This window comes from Pelodiscus sinensis, chromosome 10, assembly GCF_049634645.1.
Source record: "Pelodiscus sinensis isolate JC-2024 chromosome 10, ASM4963464v1, whole genome shotgun sequence".
Classification (NCBI taxonomy): Eukaryota; Metazoa; Chordata; order Testudines; family Trionychidae; genus Pelodiscus; species Pelodiscus sinensis.
In genome coordinates this window covers 21,119,612-21,144,183 of record NC_134720.1, presented here as the reverse complement: position 1 = coordinate 21,144,183, position 24,572 = coordinate 21,119,612, and the positions used below count along the sequence as shown (strand labels likewise).

Below are 24,572 nucleotides of genomic sequence, written 5' to 3'. Positions count from 1 at the left end.
GATGCAATTATGCAAATGAAGCACAGGATATTTAATATTTAATCCACTTAATTTGCACTTTCGATTTGCCCAATTTACATCTCTCTTTCGACGAGAGATATAGTTTAGACATACCCTCAGATGGCTATCAAACAACCTGATAAATACAATGTGACCTTTATCATTAGTTCGTTCAATAGCCTCGTACATTTTGAGTGAGTGAGATGACAATTCCTGTAGTATCTCATGTGAGAACTCTCTGTTCTGAAGAACAGTTACTCATAACCACCCTTTGTGACCTCCCAGATAAAAATGAATGGAGCCATTCAGGCCTCTTTATGCACCTTAGCTAGTATGTAGTCAGCAGTCTAAGTCAGATCTAATAAATTGAACAAATGTCTGGGACAGACCTCTTGCTGAGAGAACATCAACACAATCAATACTGTTAGTCCCAAACTAAGGTCTAAACTTGCTTAATTTAGAATCTAGGAAATTTGAAGGCTTAAACTGAGCACAGAACCTCAGGTGGCAGAGGAGCGCTGGGGGAAGAGCATGGAGCCGCTGGGCAGTAGTGGAGCCCCCAGGTGGTAGCAGAGCTGCTGGGGAAAGCAGAGCCCCCGGTCACCAATGATATCATAAAGCCATGGGCAGCAGCGAAGCCACAGGGGGAAAAGTGGAGCCCTCCTCATGGGGAGACCTAGCCTTGGGTATCATTGGAGCTTTTGGGGCTGAAGTAGAGCCCTGGGGTGGCCAGGGGGAAAGCAGACCTCCCACCCCACCCATGACCTCCCCTGGTCCAGCAAATTCCCTAGTTCGGAACTAATCAGGTCTTCAGTGCCGGACCAGGGAGGTACAAGCTGTACATGTTTATATTTTGAATAACTGATCATTTTTAGTTAGAGTTGAAGGGCTGGGAAGATGAAAGGAAAGGGGGTGCAGAGAGAAGGTAGTTGTAAGAGGAGAGTAAAAAAAATATATAGATGATTATGGAACAAAGGAAATGAAAAGATGAGAAGTATGGGGGCAATGCACTGCATGGCTCAAGGCAGAAAGTCACCTAGCACCAAGCAATGAGGAAAAGTCAGTGGGGAAAAAATTAAGATGACATCAGAAGCTGATGAGTTTTAAATTGACTAAAATGGCAAGCAAGACTAGGAAATGCCAAGAGAGCCTGGCCTTTTTCCCTCTGTTTATTATTTGGGCTAGGTCTCCATGTACAGTAATTATTTGATGGTACCAATATAATGTGTATTGAAAATACATTAATTACTGAATATAATCCTTTTTATTTTTAACTTTTATAATATCCATCCACCCTATAAAATATGGTACTAATATGATCAGAAGGATAAGACTTAAAAGTTAGTATTTAAATTGACATAATTAGGCTTCAAAGTTAGATCCCCCTGTGACTACTAGTGTCAGTTCAACCCCCATTTTACAGAAATTGTTTCAGACAGTTGTATTCTCATTGAAAAGGTAATCTTTGTGACCAATGAGTTGAAAATGTAATCTGTTTCAAATGAAAGCTTAAATTCTGTGTTAACTGACAGACACAAGAGAAAAGGTGGAATGGCATTCTTGCTTATTCTAAATCTGTAACTGGCTCTAAAACAAAAAGGCTGTGTCTATACTGGGCCACTTATTCCGGAAAAGCGGCTGCTTTTCCGGAATAACTTGCCAGCTGTCTACACTGGCCGCTTGCTTTTCCGGAAAAGCAATGACGATCTACTGTAAAATTGTCAGTGTTTTTCCGGAAAAACTATGCTGCTCCCATTCGGGCAAAAGTCCTTTTCTGGAAAAACTATTCCGGAAAAGGGCCAGTGTAGACAGCACAGTAGTCTTTTCCTCAAAAAAGCCCTGATCGCGAAAATGACGATCGGGGCTTTTTTTCCGGAAAAGCGCATCTACATTGGCCACGGACGCTTTTCTGGAAAAAGTGCTTTTCCGGAAAAGCATCCTGCTAATGTAGACGCGCTTTTTCCGGAAATACTTATAACAGAAAACTGTTCCGTTTTAGGCATTTCCGGAAAAGGGTGTCAGTGTAGACGTAGCCCATCTGTTAAAAAGCCCTCCCTTGTTCTTAATATATTTTCCCATCTCTGCACGAGATGAAAATATAAAACATGATTAGTTCCCAGCAGGGTCAAGTTACATTGAATTATGAAACTAATAATTGTTTAACTGTTATTTTTAAAGTGTCAGTTTAAATGTTGTAATAACATCTTGTGATCAATATCTTGATTAAGTATTATTAGTAGTTAAAAAAAGAGAAAAATTCAACCACAAATTGAGCTTGATGTAGCAGTCTCACTAGGTTAAATCCATTATGTTTATTCAGCAGCTCAAATTAGATGACATAATAGCTTCTTCTGATCTTAAAATGCATTAATCTGTAAAATAGACTATAGTGTAAAAAATTTAAAAAGGGCATTTTTAAAGATTTGTGTGCTCTTAAGGATAGAATATTTTTTGAAAGTATTTTTTTTCTGCAATAGGTGGTATTTCCCATGACCCTTTTCTGTTCCTAATAAAAACATGTCATCTTTGGTAGGTAACACTTGATTTTCAGAGCAAGCCTAGCTTCTGTTGGCTGCAAATGGAGTTATGGTTCCTCAGACCCTCCAAAGTTCAATCTCTAACTATTTTATCTAATTACTTTCCACTCATCCCAGTATTTCAGCATGATTTTGGTATTCTGCCTTTTCAAGTTATCTGCCCCAACTGACTTCTCAGACCCACCATCACCTTCTGAATGATTCAGGAGCTTTTATACTGACGTTAGGATTCACCAGTGTACTTAGGCATCTATCTTCCATTAAAATAATTGGGAAATTGATGGTAGGTAACTAAATACCTCAGTGAATCCCACCTTAGATTACTTAGGGGGCATCACAGAAACACACATAGTTCTGACAACTTTTCTACAGTCTTACCATAAATTCAGAGATGAATCATAAATTGAAGTTGGGGGAGTGTCAGACTGAACAAATCCTTGAATTTGACTATTCAATTGTAGAACTCTGGGAGTGACTTCTTAAAATAATGTGTCTTATACAGTTGTTTCCAGCTGGAAAATAAGAGATGCTTAGCTAAGAGAATAATTTTCATTCAGTTCTATTTGTTTGTTTCTAGTAGTTACTATACTTCTATCAGGCAACTAGCAGTGCCCATCAACTTAAATCATGCCTGTTGAAAGACAGTGACATTTCTCCATAATTTTCTCATCCTTTCACATAGCAGACAAACATCATCAAGATGTCTGTATGTGTCAAAACGGACCAGGCAATCATCCAGGAGAGGCTTTTAAAGGAACAGCAACTTTTAGACATTATTGTAATGAAAATGTATGTAAGAGTTTAATCTTTAAACTACAGGGTTTTATGGTTTTGTTTGCTTTTTATTTGTACATGTGGAAGATGACCTGCCAAACTAGATTTCCAGCTTGTGGCAATATTAAGCATATATTCCAAAGCTGAAATTAATGTCATGGAAGATAGAGACATGGAGAGAATTAAGATAATTCAGCAAATGTGTATATTGAGTACAATGATAGAGGCATTGGGCCCTGACCTTACAATGAAATGCTTTTAGGTGGGCCCCAATGTATACATGGATTCCCACCCCTGCAGTTAATGAGACTGCAAGGTTTCAGTGGTCTATCTGTGCACCTCCTATTGCAGTATTGAAATAATAAATAAGGCCTTCAGAGCAATGACTATAGTTGTCTCTATGGTTTCACCCACATGGGGTGTGTCTAGACTACAGGTTTTTTTCGAAAAAAAGTAGTCTTTTTTCGAAAAAACTTCACCTGCGTCAAGACTGCTTCTGCATTCTTTCGAAATTAAATTGAAGGAATGTGACAGTTTTTTCAACTGCGGAAAACCTCTTTGGGAAAAAAGGCTTTATTGACTGCACACAGGGCTCTTTCGAAAGAGAGCATCCAGACTGCCTGGGTACTCTTTTGAAAAATCGGCTTGCTTTTTTGAAAGAAGTGGTTGCAATGTAGACGCTCTCTTTCGAGAGAGGCTTTTTCAAAAGATTCTTTCGTAAAGGCCTCTTTCGAAAGAGACTTGTAGTTTAGACGTACCCTTAAAGTCCTATTCAGCCCTTGGGGTCAGCATACATGCTGTTTGTACAGTACTTTGTGCAATGTTGTTCTGATCCTGTCTGTGGTCAATGAGTCCTAACAAGCTGTAAATAAAAATAGTATTTCTAGGTTGTTCTTTACTGACATTAAGATTGGACCTGCTGGTCAAAGCATCAAACAAGTTGTTAAAACCAGAGGATAATAGGCTTATTTCTGTAAATAAGAAAGCTGAGCAGGTATTCGAAGTTTAGTATTTGCACAGAGCTCAGCGATGAAATCCGAATTTTGCAAATGTATACATACAAGTAATTTTATTGAGTAGTCAGGTCTATATAAATTGATAGAACTGTTTATGTGGATAAAAGTACTGACATTACAGGAGTCTGCAGACGTTAGAGAGTAGAATGTGAACTCAGGATATGAGACTGGCTTAAGTCAAGTCAAACAGATTATGATGATGGGAACACTTCAGAAGACAATCATATGATAGGATGCCAAATATAATAATGCCAATACAACCAACATCAGTTTGACCCTGAGCTGACCACTAGCAGGATTGAAGGATTTTGTATGCAGGGACATGACCAGGTTGGTTTCAGTGATCGAACAAGTAATAGACAATTGTAAGAATGAACGGTGACAATGTATTGCTTCTTGCATTGCAGAAATGTTCTGGGATGAAAAAGCAGAGGGAAAAAGCAAGTGTTTTAATGTGTTAAACAAAAAGATTTGTTTCAGTCACTTGTGGTACTTTTTGCTCTGCTTTCAAGAAATATTAAGGCTTCCTGCTCTGAGATTGTTGCAAGTTTTTGAAGCAGCCTGGAACCAAAAGAACATTCCAACTCTTATAATTTGCATATACAGGCTTCACTATTTAGATTTTTATACTGTATATTGTAATGCTATGATTGCTTAAATGTAATACAAACAAATGGTAAACATCTGCATGAATAGACACTTTTTAAATCTTTACAAGTAAGTGTGCACTTTAAAAAGCTGAAGTGTATGACAGTGTGCTACTCATTCTGTGATTATGGTATGTTAGTTTTTTGTAAACAATTTTATTGCAGTTAAGTGTATATCTTCATCAGTTGTAGTTACTGTAGAGCATATATCTTGAGCATCTTTTTTGGAATTCTAACAAAGTACTTGAAGTGAGTTTGTTCTGAGTTTGATTGCTCATGTCTGGCACAGTCTCAAGTTTCCTCTGAATGGTAACAAAGACTGTAGAGTGTTGTTGGTACTGCTGAGAGAGGCATGCTTCCTTAGTCCAGGTAAGAGAGATCGTTTTGCTTCTGTCTGCTGTAAGTATTTTGCAGAAAGTATTTGGCATTTTGAAACCGCTGCTGTTGTAAATTAATAAGCAGTTCCTAACATTAAATTTAACATTTCTGAAAGTTACAAGCAGGAAAACTACAGTGTGTTGGGGGGAGGGGTACAGAATTATCCTACTTTGTCATTTGCATGTTGTCTAAATAAATAGATTAAATTTGGGAATTATTTAACCTCTTCTTTCTTTAGTTCAGTTGTCAGAAGTAGTATTGGCTAATTAAAACATTGAATGCAGAATAATGTGGCGTATGCCATTAAAGCTAGCCAAAATGGTTATACCTATTTTAAAATAGTATAATGAACTTTGCCCTTTATGATAATACTTTTTCAGTTATTTCTTTGAAGAATGTACAAAGGAGAATCTTATATTTCTAAAGATCTATAAAAACTATCTTAAAAATAGATAAAGATCGAAGCTTTTTATTATGTGGTATTTCACTAATAATTTTTTTCTAGTACAATTCTCAGGAAATATTTGTGCTTTGAAAATGTCAGCTGTATTCTAATGAAGCCAGGGTATTGTTTGCTCATAAAGGGGCCAGTGCATTCCATTGCTTTATGGTTTATTATGAGGCACAGTGTGAGAGTGTGGGTGGCACCATTGGGGTCTGCTTGTAGGGGTAGTAACTACAATTATGCTACTTTTTTTTTGGATTGGCAAGAAAATATAATAAATGAGATCTTTTCTAGATCTGAACAATATAGTCAAAGGCTTTGCTATTGTACGTTTTCATGAAATGGAGTAGTTATACTTGAGATACCCAGAATGAGTGTATATACTTAAGTAGCCTGAAGTATGAGCCGTACTCTGGGTTTTTTTCCCCAATACATATGTTCCCAAGAACAGTATTATGTAACTGTTCTAATTTAGAGAGGAATCTGTCTAATACTTTAGCGTTGTCAAATAAAAAAGTTGTAATGTGATCAGAAATATGACAAGAATAATGAGTAAAATACATGGAAGTAATCAGCAAGATTTGATTTTAAAGAAGTCCCAACAGACTTTGAGCTGGTAAACTCCTATTGAGGATTTGATTCAGAAAAAAAGAAACAGCTGTCTCTCATATTACAATTGAGGCTGTTTCATTCAAAGTTCACAGTAGCTGGTGAGGGCGAGGAGGTAATAAATCTGGCTTAACCAGCTCATGTTTAAAGAAAACTTGTGGGAATTAAATTATTTTATTTGATGCTTTGCATTTTTAATTTCATTGTAATACTTTGGAAACTGATTTTTCTTTTTGTTTTTTGTTTTAAATATCTGAGGGGTGTGTTCTGAGAATATCTGCAAAAGTGGGTTTTTAATTCAGCTAAATCAAGTACATTGAACTGACTTGGTAGAAATATTTTTGATTGAAATTCATTTTGTGCCCACAAATGACTGAGTACTTGAGAAACTATCTACATGAGTTAAAGCCAGTTAAAATATAGAGGTTATCTTAAGTTCAGTAGAAAAGCTTAAAATGAAATTCACATATAAAGATTGACCTATTTTAGGGGTTAATTGTTCTGTTTTCTTCTTAAATAAAGTATAGTGATTGACCTAAGGGGCCTAAATGGGCGTAATATCTACAGCAATTAATGTATTTTGTCTATGAAGAGAGAGTCAATTAGCTGATAGCTATCAGTTAATAGGGTGGGAAGTAGAAAGTGGTGGTTTTCAGCTGATTTATTTAAATGTTGATGGAAGTGATGTTTGATTCTTATTTTAAATATAATATCATATCAACACTTGTAACATCATTTTGAATAAATCAAAGAATTGTATCCTGGATGGTCAAATGTAGTTTTCTCTTGCCGTGTTGTTCCTTTGTTCGATTACCTTACATAATTTTAAAATTTATTTCTAGTAAAATAGAGAAAACTTAGACCCTAATCCTGCAACTGGATTCATATAGGAGAGCTCCTACATGCAGCTCAATTGAAGTATTAGGCCTTCACATCAGACGTGTAATTTGTAATGCTTCACAATTTTTTCATCATAACCTTAGGTTGTTGAAATAATGCTTAGCCTTATTATGCTGCACAGTAAACTTGTTAGTGAGATCCATTTGCAGGATCAGAACTGAGAGAGTAAGGGTCTGTTCCCAAAGATCCAGTTGAAGGATTGGCACCAGAGGCTTCAGTTCTTCATGCTTTTCTACATGTGTGAGATCTTGTGTTGAGCCAAAAAGTTATTTGAACTCTGTTCAGGCATAGGCATCTGGCCACGTAAATCAACTTTGAGAATTGGGGTTGCAACTGTAAGTTTGTTAGAAAAAGGGACTACGTATTCTTATTATATGTGAATGTATTACATCTAGCAAAATGTAGATGCTACTGTAATATAAGGGACGGCTGTATTAACCTATTACAATTCTACCTGGTGGGGACAGACAACTCCTCTTTTTAAAAGCAAAATATTTACCATTTTCTTTTCTGTCCTCCAGCATATTGTCTTCTAGACCAAGAAATGTGAATGAAGTAAAAAAGATTTTTCTGTTTTGTTTTTTCTTCCCCAAATCGTGTTTCTAACTTTCAAATACTGGAAGGTATATTTTTGTTTCTTGAGGCTATGACATTTTATTTGTATTTTATTTTTCTAATACAAGTATCAAATGAAACAATACACTTAAGAACATCTCATACATCAAACTGTAGTATTTTTTTAGTGTTGTAGCAAATTTTCTATCGCTCCTTTTAAAATGTTTTAATTTTATAGGAACCAAAACATGAAGAAACATCACATACCCTTTTTGCAGAATATTTTACTAGACAGCAAATATTTCACAACTTTTAGGCTAGTTTTAATTCTGCCAATTAACAGCTCTCTCGGCTACAATTTTTACTCTTTAAAATTATTTAATTATTAATTCAGTATAAAACATGATGGCCAGAAATTTCCCAAGTTGAATATTCATCCCTGGATTTCAAATGCTGTTAAATCTAAATCCAAATTATCTGCATTTTTGTAATGTTTCTTTACTGTTAAATGCAAGGGCTTGCTTTCTTGTTGAAATGTATTCAGTGTTGTGACCCCAACTGGGTGATGTATGCTTCCTTTCAGACATGGTTTGCTTCAAACAAGCGATGACAGAATCTATATATTCCCAAATTGTCATTATTTCTGACTATTATTTTAACTAAGTTTCAGACCTGACAGAATTTAAATAGAAAAATAATTGAAACATCTTTCTTATAAAACAATGTAACATTATAGCAGTCAGTGTTGCATATTAGGATACAATGTACAAACTAAGTATGTAAAATAAGCGTTTTGGAACGATTGACTCAAAAATTTGCTGAATTTTTGGTGTGTAACAGAGCAACTTTGTAATTATTAGTGAAGTTATAATAAGTAAAACTTAAAACTAAATATAAATAATGTAAATTTAATTTCTGGTAATTTATGTAGATAAAAAGAAGCACCTCTTTCTCCTTCAGATGTCAATTTGTTTAATACTGCTTGTTTACTTATAAATACAAAATTATTGTATTGGTTGGTTTCCCTGATGCACAATAATAATGCTAACTGATATTGATTGAAAAAATAATTTGTCTGCGATTCCTTTGTCAGGAGAACAATAGCATTTTAATGCACTTATTCACTGACAGACCCTTATTTTGAATTTGTACCAGACACAAACAGTACTTTGTGCATTGCTTTTATATACAGTATGATTATAGACACAGGCTTGATTACTGGACAGGTTTTTAATGGAAAATAGTACCTTCAAACAAAGTATATGATAGTTTACTTTTTGAAACTATTAAGTCACTTGGATTATCTTTGAAGCACTTGCCTTAAGTTCCTAAAATAAGAATAACCATTTAAAAAGGTTAATTGGGTGCTAGTAGTGCCCAGTGCTGTTTACACAAAATGTAAACAATGGGAATATGTGATGTGGTTTAGGCATACAAGAGTAATCTTATTGCTTTATTATTTGTATTACCATATTGCCTAAATTCTCTTGCTATGGATCCAAAACACAGTGTGCTTGGTGCTGTACAAACAGAACAAAAATGTGTTCCTACCCCAAAATAACTTACTAGCAGAGTATAAGGCAAGACACAGAATATGGTTACAGAAGAAGGGAGTGCAGAGAGACAATAATGATCAGCATAATAGGCAGTGCACCCATCAGTCTAACCTTTGTCAAGTTTATTAAAGTCATCATGGGGGGGAAAAGAGTTAAGAGGATTTCAGAAAGGTAATGAGGTGGCTTTGCAGATGTTCATGGAGTGCTTCTCCCTAGTGTGCAGGGGAGCTTGGGAGAAAACGTAAAACCAAACTAGTTATTTTGTATTAGCAGCTAGGAGAGATTCTGTGCCATAGGTTTTTACCACCTAGTACAGGCATTCAAAATAGTTCAGCTACCATGATTCATATTGCTGCTAATGATTATTACTAATCATGTTTATCATGGTATTTCTTAGGGACCTACTGAAAGTAGGGCCCCATTGTGCTAGGTGTTTTACAAACACAGAATAGTAGATAGTCCATGTCCTGAAGAACTTAGTTGATGATCCATGTGTGCAAAAGAGTATGTGTTGTGTCTTCACCAAAATTGAAAGGAGGATCTGGTAGGTTTAGAGTATTTGGATTTCGTTTTCCCTACAAAAAAGTGTGTTCTCAATTCAGGTTTGCTGACTTGAAGCAAGATCCCAGTAAAGACAAGAAAATTTAGTTTTCACATTGATGGAGATGCACCAAGTCCTTCAGACTTGATTGACTGAATATCTTGGGTGCCAGGGCATATAGAGATTAATACCAGAGGATATTGTGATTTTTCTGTACTTGGGGGAGCACTCTGTAACTCCCATATTCCTTATGCTTATATGATTGTGATCTTACATATACTGTAAAGCGTGCAGTGAGTGGGTTCCCTGGCTGCTGTGTAGCCTAGTGGCTAGGTCACTGAGTAAGCAGTTGAAAGGGTTAGAGGGAGGTGCTTGCCTCCCTGTTCTCTTATGTTACTGGCCCAGAAACTCAAAATGCTCGCTATCCAAGTCCTTAAATTTGGGCATGGCCCCAGAAGTCCAGATTCCCCTTAATTGGGCCTTCTCAATAGATAGGTGGTAGGTAAAGAGAGTGCTTGGGGTAGCCCTCTATGGGAGACAGCAGAGGCAAGGGCAGGTAACTCTATGGGAGTCTATACACGCAGGGAACCGGCTTAAAAGCCATATTCCTGTGTGTACTGGCTCCCATCTGCGCCCCTCATCCTCAGCATTGTTTCCTCTCTATCAGAGGCAACAGCATGGGCAGGAGCAGAAAGGAGCCGATACACGCGGGGAGCCGTCCGACCCCTTGTGTGTAAATGTGTAACTGCTGAAAAATTCAGTGATTACATGTTTACCCAAAACCACATTTGCTAACATCCCTCCTCTCATATGCAATATGCAGTTATGAGATTGTGTTGTATGGCTGTTGTTAAAATATGCAGATATTGTCTCTCTAGAGACAAGAGAAAGGAGAGGAGCCAATGCCCAGTTGGATTGTCAAACAGCTATCAGTGGCTAGTATCATTATCTCATAGATACTAGCCCTCCCCCTCACCCCTCTTCTGTTCTAAATCTGATTTGTCAGTTTTACAATGTGTTCACATGGAGACTCTAATTGACTTTCTTTCCCCTTTTTTCCTCCCTCTCTCTTCTTCCTCCCCCCCCCCAATCCCTTAATTATTTTGCAACTGGACCTTTAATAACTCTATTCATCTGAAGAAATGGGTTGTGCCCACAAAACCTCATGATACCATCTACGTGTTTTGTTAGTCTTTAAGGTGCTGCAAGACTATTTGTTGTTTGTTTTTTCCAGTTACAGACTAACTTGGCTAGCTCTTGAAGCTATTTGGTGATAGTTTGTAGTGGGATCTACCACTAGGTGCATTGTTAGCAGAGCCATCATCCTAGCTTCTCCCTCTTTCTCCCTTTTTTTCTGTTATAAATTCTGGGTCCCTCCCCCTTTTCTCATCTGAAGAAGTGGCTTTTGCCATGAAAGTTATATATATTTTGACTAAGGACTACTCATTTTTTATACTAGTGACAGCATTAGCCCACTATAAGTATATAGAAATGTAATCCATATGTGGATCTAATTTTGTAGGCACACCCATGATTTTAACTTTTTATATTAAAGTATGTGGCAGCCAGTGGTTTCCTCTTTTTTTTGTGAGATGGGGGGATATTATTTCAGGAAGCATGTAAATTAAAATGTAACAATTAAGGTAGGTAAAAATCTGGAGCCTGGTGAGTTGACAGTACTTCTTTAAAAACCTTGACCTTTTATGAGGATATGTTTGCAAAGTATAAGAAAGAGAAGAAACTCGCATTTCAAATTTGATAAGAAAAAGTTAACAAAAGCAATACTCATAACTTACTTTTAAGGGAATAATTTATAATTCTCTCTTTTTTTATATGTAATTTTTCTTTAGGTAACATTTCAATAATTGCATTACCAGTTTCCAGCACCAATTCACCAGCCAAGATTTTGCCAAAAACCTTAGGACCAATAAACGTGAATGTTGGACCCCAAATGGTAAGTACTCAAAACTCTGGGCAACATTGCATTGTATAACTATGTGACCTATTGTCTGTTTGAGCACATACAAAGTTTAAAAGTGAAGATACAAACTACCACTGCAGCTTTCTTTTCCAGCCATAAATGCTATTAAATAGATATAAGTGCTTCTCCTTGTATCCACAGGTAATGAAGTAGAAATAGTGTTCTTGGCACTTTAACACCATTCCCATATGCTCTGTATGGGCATATTTATATTTCTAGAATGAGTGGAGGCTGCTCATGCAAAAATATTCAGCTACTTCTATTACAGGGTAGTTATCCTTTAATTAAAATCATATTGAAACATTTCCCCCCGGCAGAACATTGCCTCTGCTGTTCAATATTTTGCATGTTATGTTCCCTCCTTACAAAAGGCAAGAGTGTGCTTGGAATTCTGCTATGTGCCTACAATTTCAACTTGTTATATCTATAAAAGCGAAAAAATGGTCTGCTACTTGCTATGCTAGTTAAGCAGTGTATGGCACTAGTTCAAGAGATTATATTTTGAGAACTATTTTAGGCAACAGGCCAATTTCTTAATGGATAGCACAGTAGTAGTCTTGCATATATAGACTAGACATTGTAGTAAACTATTGCTTAGAATACATGGCCCATGTACAAGAGCCATCCAAGGCATTGTACAGGAATGTGTTGTAATGATTGTTGTTCGAGGAGCATCCCCATGAGTGCTCTACCTTATGTGCATCAGCGCCTCTGCGCACACCAGTCAGAGATGGTTAGTAGCAGTGGCCCCCGGCTGGCCATGCACGCTGGGCTATGGCGCAAGATGCCTAGTGTGTGTGTAATGCCATGTGTGGCCACCTGGCTCCTCAGTTCTTCTCTGACCACCACCAGCTTTGGTTGCAGATCAGCAGTTGCCCTCGCATTCAACCTTCTCCATCCTTTCAGCTTCTCAGCTAGCCTTAACTTTACCTAATAACCAACTAACGGACGCTATTCACTTGAGGGGAGGAAAAAAACCCCCACAAGGATCTCTGTCAGGCAGTGTTCCCACCGCCTCCCATGGCTCCGCTTTAATAGCTGTTACTATTGTTCAAAATATTACTCAGGTCATGCCCAGCTCCTTTAAAAAGTGTCTGGGCTGTGGCCTTTCTATAGCTGTAGCAAACGGGCACTCTTTGTGTGTTGGCTGTCTGGGACAAGACCATAATACAGAGTGCTGTCAGGACTGCAAGAAACTAAGCGCACAAAGAGAGCCAGGCAGCTACAACTATGTGTGTTGCAGATGGAGACATTACTGAAGCCTCCTTCAGATGCTCCCCTAACCTCTCCACAGGCATAGCCCACCAGGGGCAGAGGTGAGAGGGCTATTCCAGGTAAAAGCCCGAGCACCAAACTGAAGTCTCCCTCAGTGTGGAAGAGGTCTCAGACTTCCTCCAGGTCTACATCCCCGGCAAGGAAAGTGACAAATTCAGCACTTGACACTGCTGCCCCTACACCATCCAAGGGGGACAGTTACAAGTTCAGGTTCTGGCTCCCATAAAAGCTGCAACCACAAACAGGGACCGTGTCCCTCCTCACGCAGCTAGGCCAATGTATAAAGTCACCACTTCGGCACCAGCTAAAACGTTGGCAGGAAAAAAAGTGGGACCCGACAACCCTGAGATCTACGGTGGCACTGTCAGCCCGCTGAACAGTTGGCACCAACCAACCACTCGAAAGCGCCCGGTATGCTCTCAGTGCCTTATGTACTCCCGCCACCAACCCCTCACAGTGCTATGCCACCAATGGGCCCGCCTCTTGTGTTTCTGCAGTTCACCACAGCAGCGGAGCGCTCTGTAGCCTCGGTTCCAGGAACCCCGTTTTTCTGCACCAATGGTACCCCAGCTGGTTCTAAGTCCTCATTTTCCTCTACTCCTGGGGCTTTATCACCATGATTCAGTGACTCTGAGGAGGAAGACTTAGCTCAACCTACTCTACCTAAGAAATCCTTACCAAAACCGGTACACCCCCAACAGTGCCAACAGCACTGGGGACCACCATTCATGCCACTACGTTCAGACAACAGCCTATTCTCCAAGTGGGCATCATTACCATACATCTGCCAAACCTAAACCACCTAGGTCACACTGGCTGGACAGGTCTGAATTCTCTGAATGCAAAGACGACATGGAGACCGCAGGGATGGAACAGCCCTCACCTATACATTCTTCTCCATCCTTGTCGGCAGATACATTTACATCTCCATTAACTACAGGTGCGGGGGGTGATTTTAAGTCCTTTCAGGATCTTTTTAAGAGGATAAGTGACAAACTGGAAATATCCCTCTCCGATCCTCCGGATACACAGGATAAGTTAACAAACATCCTTCATGACTCAGTGCAAACCAGACTCTCTATACCCATGAATGAGGCACTGATAGACCCAGCTAAGTTTCTATGGAAAACTCCAGCAACAATCCCACCAACATCAAAGAGACTTGATTGAAAATATTATGTCGCCCCACAGGGTATGACATTTCTTTTCACCCACTCTCCTCTGAACTCGCTTATAGTAGAAGCTTCAAACTAAAGAGGTAAGCAGCAGGCCATGCAGTCAACCCTTTACGACAAAGAATGGAAGAGGCTTAATGCCATGGGCAAGAGAGCATATTCCTCTGCCAGTCTCCAACTATGCATCACCAATTACGTAGCGCTTCTTTCCAAATATACACATTATATCTTTGATCAACTGTTGACTTTTATTGATATTCAGACAACAAAAGAGAACAATACAAAGCTCTGATGAATAGAGGAAGCCATGTTAGTCTGATTTTGCTTAAAAAAAAAAAGGAAAATCTGTGTAGGTAGCACTTTAAAGACTAACAAGATGGTGTAACAGATGATGAGCTTTCGTGGACCAGACCCACTTCCTCAGATCATATTCTGGAAGAGAATTGCAATAGAATATGATCTGAGGAAGTGGGTCTGGCCCACGAAAGCTCATCACCTGTTAAACCATTTTGTTAGTCTTTAAAGTGCTATATAGTTTTTCCTTAGGTTTTGGCAAGCTCTGATGAAGGAGGGCTCCCTAATCTCTAGAATTGTGCTTCAGTCTGCCCTCAATTCTGCAGATACAGCCTCCAGATCTCTGGCATTCGCAGTGGTCTTGAGACATGCATCCTGGCTCCAACTCTCAGATTTTCCTAAAGAAGTCCAGACCACAGTTGAAGACCTTCTGTTTGAGACATCCCAAATCTTCACAGACACCATGAATATCTCTCTTCATTCCGTGTAAGATTCCCATGTCACTCTCCGAACGCTTGGCATCCAACCTCCTGCCAATAGGAGGAAGCAGAATGGACAATTTAACTACAGATACAAACCGATGCCTTTCAACCACACTAGGTAATATAATAACAAACAATGTTCAAGACAACCCAAACGTAGACCATCATCAGAACAGCCCATCACTCAACAGGCTCCAGCACATCAATCATTGTGAAGCCTTGGTCAAGGGTTGGACAGCCCCCATACAATCCAAGCCTTATATTATATTTGGCTCCAGACTAGCAGCATTCTGTCCTGCCTGGCAATCAATTACAACTGACAAACGGGTTCTTGAGATCATTAACATGGGCTACATAATTTCCTTTACCTCCAACTTCCCACCTACAACCACCATCCCCATCCCCCTTCCGGAACCCCTCTCATGAGATGGTGCTCATGCAAGAGGCACATAGTCTCCTGCAGTTGGGGGCCATAGAAGAGGTACCCTTTGAGCAGAGAGGAAAAGGGTTTTATCTTTACTATTTCCTCTCAAAAAAGAAAATTGTGCGGGGTTGGAGACCTATACTAGATCTCAGGACATTCACTCGGTATGTCCAATACCAGCAATTCAAAATAACTCTCACTACAGTCATACTCGCCCTCAAGAAAGGATATTGGCTGTCCACCCTCAACCTTCAGGATGCTTAGTTCCACATTGCAATATACCCCTCACACAGACAATTTCTCAGGTTCACAGTGGTGAACAAACATTTCCAATACAGAGTACTGCCCTTCGGCCTATCAGAGTATTCTCAGAGGTGTTAGTAGTGGTCTCTGCCCACCTCAGAACAAGGGGAATCACCATCTTTGCCTACTTCGATGACTGCCTCATAAAGGGGCAATCCCTTCATCATACACAACAGACACTGACATTTACCAGGGCTCTTTTCAACAGGCTCGGGCTATGCATGAACCCAGCAAAGTGTGTCTTGCACCCGACAGACGCTAGACTTCATGGGGCTCACCTGGACTGTGAAACAGCAATAGCTTTACTCCCACAGCCCAGAGTCACAGCAATCCAGGACCTAGAACCAAAGAGCTGGAAGAGACCTCAGAAGGTCATCAAGTCCAGCCCCCTGCTCTAGGCAGGACCAATCCCAACTAAATCAACCCAGCCAGGGCTTTGTCAAGCCGAGACTTAAACACCTCTAGGGATGGAGACTCCACTACTTCCCTAGGTAACCCATTCCAGTGCTTCACCACCCTCCTAGTGAAATAGTTTTTCCTAATATCCAACCTGGACCTCTCCCACCACAACTTGAGACCATTGCTCCTTGATCTGCCATCTGTCACTACAGTGTACAGCCTCTCTCCATCCTCTTTGGATCCCCCCTTCAGGAAGTTGAAGGCTGCTATCAAATCCCCCCCCCTCACTCTTTGGTTCTGCAGACTAAACAGACCCAACTCCCTCAGCTTCTCCTCATAGGTCATATGCTCCAGCCCCCTAATCATTTTGGTTGCCCTCTGCTGGACTCTCTCCAATGCATCCACATCCTTTTTGTAGTTTGGGAGGTGAGAGGCTCCTCAATGACATTTGCCAACTCCCTCAGTACCCTCGGATGCATTAAGTCCAGACCCATGGATTTGTGTATGTTTAGCTTTTCTAAATAGTTCCTAACCTGTTCTTTACCCACCAAGGGCTGTCCATCTTCATGCCATCTTGCATCACTTAGCACATTAGTCCGGGAGCCCACCTTGTCTGTGAATACAGAGGCAAAGAAAGCATTCAGTACTTCAGTTTTCCCCACATCATCTGTCACTAGGTTACCTCCTTCATCCAGTATGGGCCCCACACCCTCTCTGATCACCTTCTTGTTAACATGCCTGTAGAAACCTTTCTTGTTATCCTTCACATCCATTGCCAGTCGCAATTCCAATTGCGCTTTCGCCTTTCTGAGAACCCCCCCCGGCATTCTCGAGCTATACATTTATACCCCTCACTGGTCATTTGTCCAAGTTTCCACTTTGTGTAAGCTTCCTTTTTGTGCTTAAGTTCACCAAGGATTTCCCCTGTAAGCCAAGCCGGTCTCTTACCATGTTTGCGCCTCTTGCTATGCATCAGCATTTCTGTGCCTTCAGTAAGGCTTCTTTAAAATACTGTCAGCTGTCCTGGACTCATTTCCCCTTCATGTTACCATCCCAGGGGATTCTGCCCATCAGGTCTCTGAGGGAGTCAAAAACTACTTTTCTAAAGCCCAAAGCAGGGCTCACCAAGCTGTGGCCAGCCGTGTGGTTTGGCACGATGCACATGAGCAGATTGCACTGCGCATGCCCAGACCGCGCTGCGCGGCCGTGCTGGCTTGTAATCTACTCGCTATGGGTGAGTAGATTACATTAATTGTCGAGCCCCAGTCCAAAGTGTGTATTTTACTACTCTCTTTTCTTCCTTTGGTCAGGATCCTGAAATCTACTATCTCAGGTTCTTTGCTTCCAAGCTTGTCACCTACCTCTATTTCCCCTATTAGTTCCTCCCTGTTTGTGAGCAGAAGGTCAAGCTGTGCACGGCCCCTGGTCGGATCCTTCAGCACTTGCACCAAGAAGTTATCCCCAACATTCTCCAAAAACTTCCTGGATTGCCTGTGTACTGCTGTATTGGTCTCCCGACAGATGTCAGGGTGATTAGAATCCCCCACGAGAACCAGGGTCTACAATCTGCAAGCTTCTCTCAGTTGTCTGAAGAGAGCCTCATATACCTCATCCACCTGATTGTGGCCTGTAGTAGACACCAACCACAACATCACTGCTGTTGTTTGCACCTCTAAACTTAACCCATAGATTCTCAACAGGTTTTTCTTCCTCTATATACTGGAGTTCTGAGCAATCATAGTGCTCTCTTACATATAGTGCAACTCCTCCTCCTTTTCTCCCCTGCCTGTTCTTCCTGAACAGTCTATACCCTTCCATGACCGCGCTCCAGTCATGCGAGTCATCCTACCAAGTCTGTTATCCCAATTAAATCATATTTCTTGGACTGGGCCATGGCCTTCAATTCTTCCCGTTTGTTGCCTAGGCTTCTTGCATTAGTGTACAAACACTTCAGATAACCAGTTGATCGCCCTATCTTCTCCATTCGAATCAGGGGTCCTCCTTTCTTGCTCGTTCCACTTTGCATTTCTTCCTGGTATCTGACTTTCCCACACCCCTCAGGGTTTTGGTCACCGTCCCACAACGAACCTAGTTTAAAGCCCTCCTCACTAAGTTTGCAAGCCTGCCCGTGAAGATGCTCTTTGCTCTCTTGGTTAGGTGGATCCCATCTCTTCCTAACAATCCTTGGGCCCAGAACAGAGTCCCATGGTCGAAGAAACCAAAGCCATCTATGCGACACCATCTGCACAACCACGCATTTACTTCCTCAATTTGACAATCCCTGCCCAGTCCTTTCCCTTCAGCAGGGAGGATGGACGAGAACACCACTTGTGCTCTGAATTCTTTGATCGTTCTTATCAGCGCTACATAATCTGCAGTAACCTACTCAGGGTCATTCTTGGCCGTATCGTTAGTTCTTCTTCGAGTGGTCCCCGTGGGTGCTCCACTCAAGGTATCGGGTCCCGACCCGGCGCCGCTAGTCGGAGATTTCCAGAGCCGTAGCCGGGCCGGACCACGCATGCCTGAGAGCAGCGCGCGGCGTTCGCGCCTTTGCAACGTCTCACACTCCGGCCCCCACTCGTCAGTTCTTCTCACGCGCTCTCTTCCATCCACTTCCCGGGTCAGTCAGGGACACAAGCCTGGTACGTCCGGGACGGCAGGACAGCCAGAAAAAACACACCGGACGCTGCCGGTGATTCCTGCACCTCCGAGCCACTCGTCATCGGCACCGGCTCTGCACCCCTCTAAGCGTCCAGCTCATCGGGAGCGATCGGCACCGCCAGAGGTGCTTGAGCCGCTACTGTCTGAGCAGCCGCAAACTCTAGCGGCACTGCAAGCGGCTCCGATAAACCAGGACAAGCCGGTGCCGCAGACGGCACCGGAATCGGCAATGACAGACGGGCCCGGGGAGCAGCACGAATGGGCCCAACAGCAGAGCACCGTGCCGAGTCGGCACCGGGAAATCACGCTCGATTGGCAGTCTCAGCGGACAGGGAGCTGGCCGCAGTGCCATGCAGGATCCTAGCACAGCAGCATGATAGCACTGTGCACATGACGGAGGGTCAATCCCCTCCCCCTGTTCCTTACCAGTAGAAGGGAAGGACGCTGCTTCTGCCTCTGAAGTCCCTACAAAGGCTGCTAGGAAGTCAATGCCAAGACACTCGATTTCACCATCACCTGAACCTTCGTTTTCACCGTGTCATTCAGCGAGGGTCAGAGATTACTCGGCGTCTCACAGCCGAACAATGCTCTCTCCGTGATGGAGATCGAGGTCTCGTCATTCTGGTCATCGCGACCGGTATCCCTGTTATCATCGGGGATCATCCTATAGATCTCACTCATCAAGTTACTCCCCTCCGAGATCTTATCACAGCGGGTATGTTAGCAAATATTCCTCACGGCGATCGTCCCCTGAGCACTTCGATTCCAGGAGTCACCGGTCATCCTATGAATATGGGGACCTCAATCTCGTTCTTCTCTATGCTGCTGCCAGACTCCTCATGAATCACGACAATCACCTCCAATCCAAGATTGTCAAAGGGCGACACCTCGTCCGGAGACCCCTTAGCCTCAGCTCACCTGTCGGAGCCCAAGGAAGGACAAATCTCGGATACGGACGATCACCCGCATACTATATCTCCAGAAGATATTTCGTCATTCTCCCCAGACGATGCTGTGTTTGCGGGGGATTCCTCTTCTCCTGACAACACAAAAGAATTTCAGGATCTTTTTAGGAGGGTGGCTCAGTCTCAGGACGTTCAGCTATCAGATGTTCTGACGAAACAATTCAAACTCTGGAGAAATTTACATCCTAAGCAACAATCTAAGGTTGCTCTCCCTATTGGTGAGGCAATCCTCCAGTCAGCAGCAGAAATTTGGCATACCCCGGCTTCGACTGCTCCAACTTCGAAACTGGCGGAAAAACGTTATTTTGTCTCCTCTAAAGATTCAGAATTTCTCTTTACTCACCCTCAACCAAACTCCTTGGTCGTCGATGCAGCTCTTCAAAGAGCTAAGAACCCACAGCTGAAATGTAGGGGCAGATAAGGAGGCCAAGAAGTTGGACATATTTGGCTGCAAAGTATACTCATCGGCCACGTTACTTCTTCGCATCGCGAATTATGCAGCTCTGTTGGCAAACCATAGTTTCGATAATATCGCGAAACTTACAGACCTGGCCCAAAGAACATCAGAGGCCGATAAAGAGCTCTTACGGTCAATCCTCAAGGAAGGCAATGCGAGTTCGAAGGCGAATCTCCAGATAGCTATGGATGTAGCAGACACGGCAGCTAGAGGGGTAGCACAGCAGTGTCTGAGACGTTCGTCCTGGCTTGCCACAGCGGCAGTACCCAAGGAGTTACACTCCAAGGTCGAAGACCTTACGTTTAACAGGGTAAAATTATTCGCAGAAAAGACCGATGAGGTACTTCATACGGGCAAAAATTCAAGAATGACACTCCGTACGCTGGGAATGTACGTCCCACCATTCCGTCGTCGTTGTTATTTCCCATATCAGAGACGGTATGATTATCAGTCTCGTAGACAACAAAATCGCACGTTTGACCAGTCACGACCTAGACAGCGACCTCAGCGAAGACGTCCACCACCATCTAGAGTGGCTGGCACGTCCGCCTCAAAACAGCAAGTTTGACTTCTGTATCGAGGGCATGCGAACTCCGCCAATCGTCGTTGCGCACACAGACCCCAATTTCCACCATCACTTACAACCCTATTATCACCAATGTGTCAAAATAACATCCGACAAATGGGTACTGGAAGTCATAAAGGTTGGCTTCACCATTCCCTTCACTTCCATTCCCCCCCCACCACCCCACTTTCCCTGTCCCTTTTCAGGGACCCATCTCACAAAGAACTCCTGCGGCAGGAAGATCATCGTCTCCTTTCTGTCGGAGCGATAGAGAGGGTCCCAGATCAGTTCAAGGGAAGAGGATTTTATTCCACCTAAATCGTTATCTCCGCAGGCAGCGCTTCAAAATGGTGACTTTAAACTCCATAATCCCGTCCCTCGATTACAACTATTGGTTCGCTGCTTTCGACTTACAAGATGCGTACTTTCACATCGCAATACACCCTGCTCTCAGACGTTTACTCCGATTTGTGATAAACGACGATCATTTTCAGTATCGGGTTCTGCCATTCGGTCTCGCTTCAGCACCAAGAGCTTTCCCAAAGACCCTGGCTGTCGTAGCAGCTCATCTGCATCGGCTACGCATGGTAATATTCCCGTACCTGGACGATTGCTTGATAAAAGGTTCCACGCAGCAAGAAGCGTCACAGATGGTAGTGACGGTCGAACAAACATTTGATTCCCTCGGTCTTCTCTTGAACAAACAAAAGTCAACACGTATCCCGTCGCAGACTATAAAGTTCATAGGGGCGAACCTGGATTCTTGCACGGCGAGGGCATACTTACCACAGGAAAGGTTTCAGGCGATCAAGGATCTCATCTCCATACTCAACAGGAATGTGAGTGTCCCCGTTCACACTTGTCTCCATCTCCAGGGACACATGGCTGCTGCCACTGTTGTAGTTCCGCATGCGCGACTTCATCTGAGAAACCTCCAACACTGGTTGGCAACAGTTTATGCACCCATGAGGCACGACATTCACAAGACAGTATGGCTACCTTCACATGTTCAAAGATCTCTGCTTTGGTGGACAAAAGAACGAAATCTCTTGTTGGGAGTGCCATTCCACCGACAACAACCATCAATACAGATAACGTCGGATGCTTCACTCCTTGGCTGGGGTGCTCACATGGGCAACGAGCGAATTCAAGGCAAATGGTCTCTCAGCGAGAGACGCCTTCACATCAATCAATTAGAGCTCCGGGCAATTTTCTATGCATGCAAACAATTTCTCCCACATATCTAAGGTCTTACAGTAAGGATACTGACGAACAACGTAGCAGTGATGTATTATGTGAACAGGCAGGGAGGAGCACAATCACGCTCCCTATGCACCGAGGTGGTGCGGTGTTGGAATTGGTGCATACAGAACAACATAACTGTAATAGCACCGTACTTACCTGGCACCGCCAATGTACTTGCGGATTCCGTCAGCAGATGTTTTCCCACAGACCACGAGTGGAAAATATGGACAGATGCATTGCGTGCGATATTTCGCAAATGGGGTATGCCACTGGTAGACCTCTTCGCAACGGCCAACAAGAAGAAGTGTCGCCTATATTGCTCCAGGGCAGGGCTCAGCAAGGGCTCCCTCGGCGATGCGCTTCTGGTCGGACAGAAGAGGGCACTCCTGTATGCTTTTCCCCCCATGGCCCTTATCTCCAGGACACTGGAAAAAATCAGAGCAGAGGCGGCGACTGTCATTTTGCTAGCACCAGCCTGGCCCAGACAAGCCTGGTACCCATTTTTACACAGGATGTCTATACAGCCACCATATCTCCTTCCTCTCCACCAAGATCTTCTTTCTCAGGAACAAGGCTCGCTTCGCTGCTACATCCCAGACTCGAGTCTTTACATCTGACGGCATGGCTCCTGAGTGGTTAAAAGGAGACGAAAACCTGTGTTCTGAACAGATAAAAATGGTACTTCTACACAGCAGGAAAGAATCTACACGGAACACTTACCTGGCGAAATGGCAGAGATTTTCTAAGTGGTGTATTCAGAATAACATACAACCGCTTTCATCTCCTCTGCATCATGTTTTTGACTACATCCTTCATCTACAAAATTCGGGACTTGCGTTGTCATCTTTAAAGATGCACTTAGCAGCTATTAGTGCCTTCCGCCATCCAGTAGAGGGTTCCTCGCTCTTCTCTCATCAAATTACAAAGAGGTTTTTAAAAGGGCTCATGAACTTATACCCACCGCGAAGGGTACCGCCCCCTTCCTGGAATCTCGACCTAGTATTGGATACCATTATGTACCCTCCCTTTGAGCCTCTAGCGTCGGTTTCCTTACATATGCTAACCATGAAAACGGTCTTCTTACTGGCAATCACTTCAGCGAGAAGAGTGAGTGAGTTGGGGGCGTTGATGGCAAGCCCTCCTTTCACGGTTTTCTGTAAAGACGCGGTAACATTACGATTTCCCCCAGCCTTTATCCCCAAGGTCTGCTCTCCTTTCCACATTAACGAGCCTATTGTCCTCACAGCCTTTTACCCCAAGCCTCACTCTTCAAGTAAGGACACTCTTTTTCCCACGCTCAATGTCCGACGTGCACTTTCTTTCTATATAGACAGAACCCGCCAATGGCGGCGCACAGACAGGCTGTTCGTATCAACAGCACAGAGATCCAAGGGCGAGGCACTTTCTACTCAACGCATTGCTAAATTGATTACGCTTTGTATTACAAATTGTCATTTGATCCGAAACAAGCCTCTTCTTTCTTTATCTTGGGCTCATTCTACGCGAGCAGTTGCAACATCTACAGCTTTCGCAAGGGGAGTCCCCCTTGCGGACATCTGTCGCGTGGCTACCTGAGTTTCTAGTGTAACTTTTGCGCGTCATTATGCCATAAATAGAAGGTGGGCTTCCGATGCCGCAGTGACCTCCGCAGTTTTAACCACAGTAGAAGATAACTGACCCGGAGCGCATTCTGGGTTACTGCTTTGTAGTCACCTTGAGTGGAGCACCCACGGGGACCACTCAAAGAAGAAGAGGTTACTCACCTTGTGTAGTAACGATGGTTCTTCGAGATGTGTCCCCGTGGGTGCTCCACACCCCATCCTCCTCCCCGCTCCGGGTCTTTCTGCTTTATCTTTCAGAGACCGAGTGGTGAGAAGAACTGACGAGTGGGGGCCGGAGTGTGAGACGTTGCAAAGGCGCGAACGCCGCGCGCTGCTCTCAGGCATGCACGGTCCGGCCCGGCTACGGCTCTGGAAATCTCCGACTAGCAGCGCCGGGTCGGGACCCGACACCTTAAGTGGAGCACCCATGGGGACACATCTCGAAGAACCGTCGTTACTACACAAGGTGAGTAACCTCTTCTTCCCACCTGGAGAAGCAGAAAGGGGTAGCGATCCAAAGGTTTGATCAGTTTTGTAAGCCTCTCAGTCACATCCTGAATTCGAGCTCCCAGTAAGCAGCTCAAATTCGAGCATCTGGTCCATCTGGCACAATTCAGCCCCTGTATAACTGCCAGACAGTGCCTGTACCTCCTCAGTCACATGACAGCCTCCACCTTCATCGTGCCTTTTGTACCCCTGCATGAGAGGCCAATACAGACTTGGCTCAGGTCAGTGTATAGACCACATGTACACTCGCTGAATAAATCTCTCTATATGCATGCAGCAT

The 24,572-nt window shown here is 42.8% G+C and overlaps 1 protein-coding gene across 9 annotated transcripts in view; it reads left to right on the top strand.

Annotated features, from left to right (window-relative positions):
- TFDP2 (transcription factor Dp-2) overlaps positions 1 to 24,572 on the top strand; it is a 189,468-nt gene that overhangs the window by 69,862 nt on the left and 95,034 nt on the right. For 8 of the 9 annotated variants that reach the window (XM_075937639.1, XM_075937642.1, XM_075937645.1 and 5 more), the window contains one exon: positions 11,809 to 11,912. In XM_075937639.1, the coding sequence (XP_075793754.1) occupies positions 11,809 to 11,912 (104 nt within the window). Of the gene's footprint in view, positions 1 to 5,288; positions 5,344 to 11,808; positions 11,913 to 24,572 lie in introns of those variants that run through there. The other variant, XM_075937646.1, reaches the window with a different exon arrangement.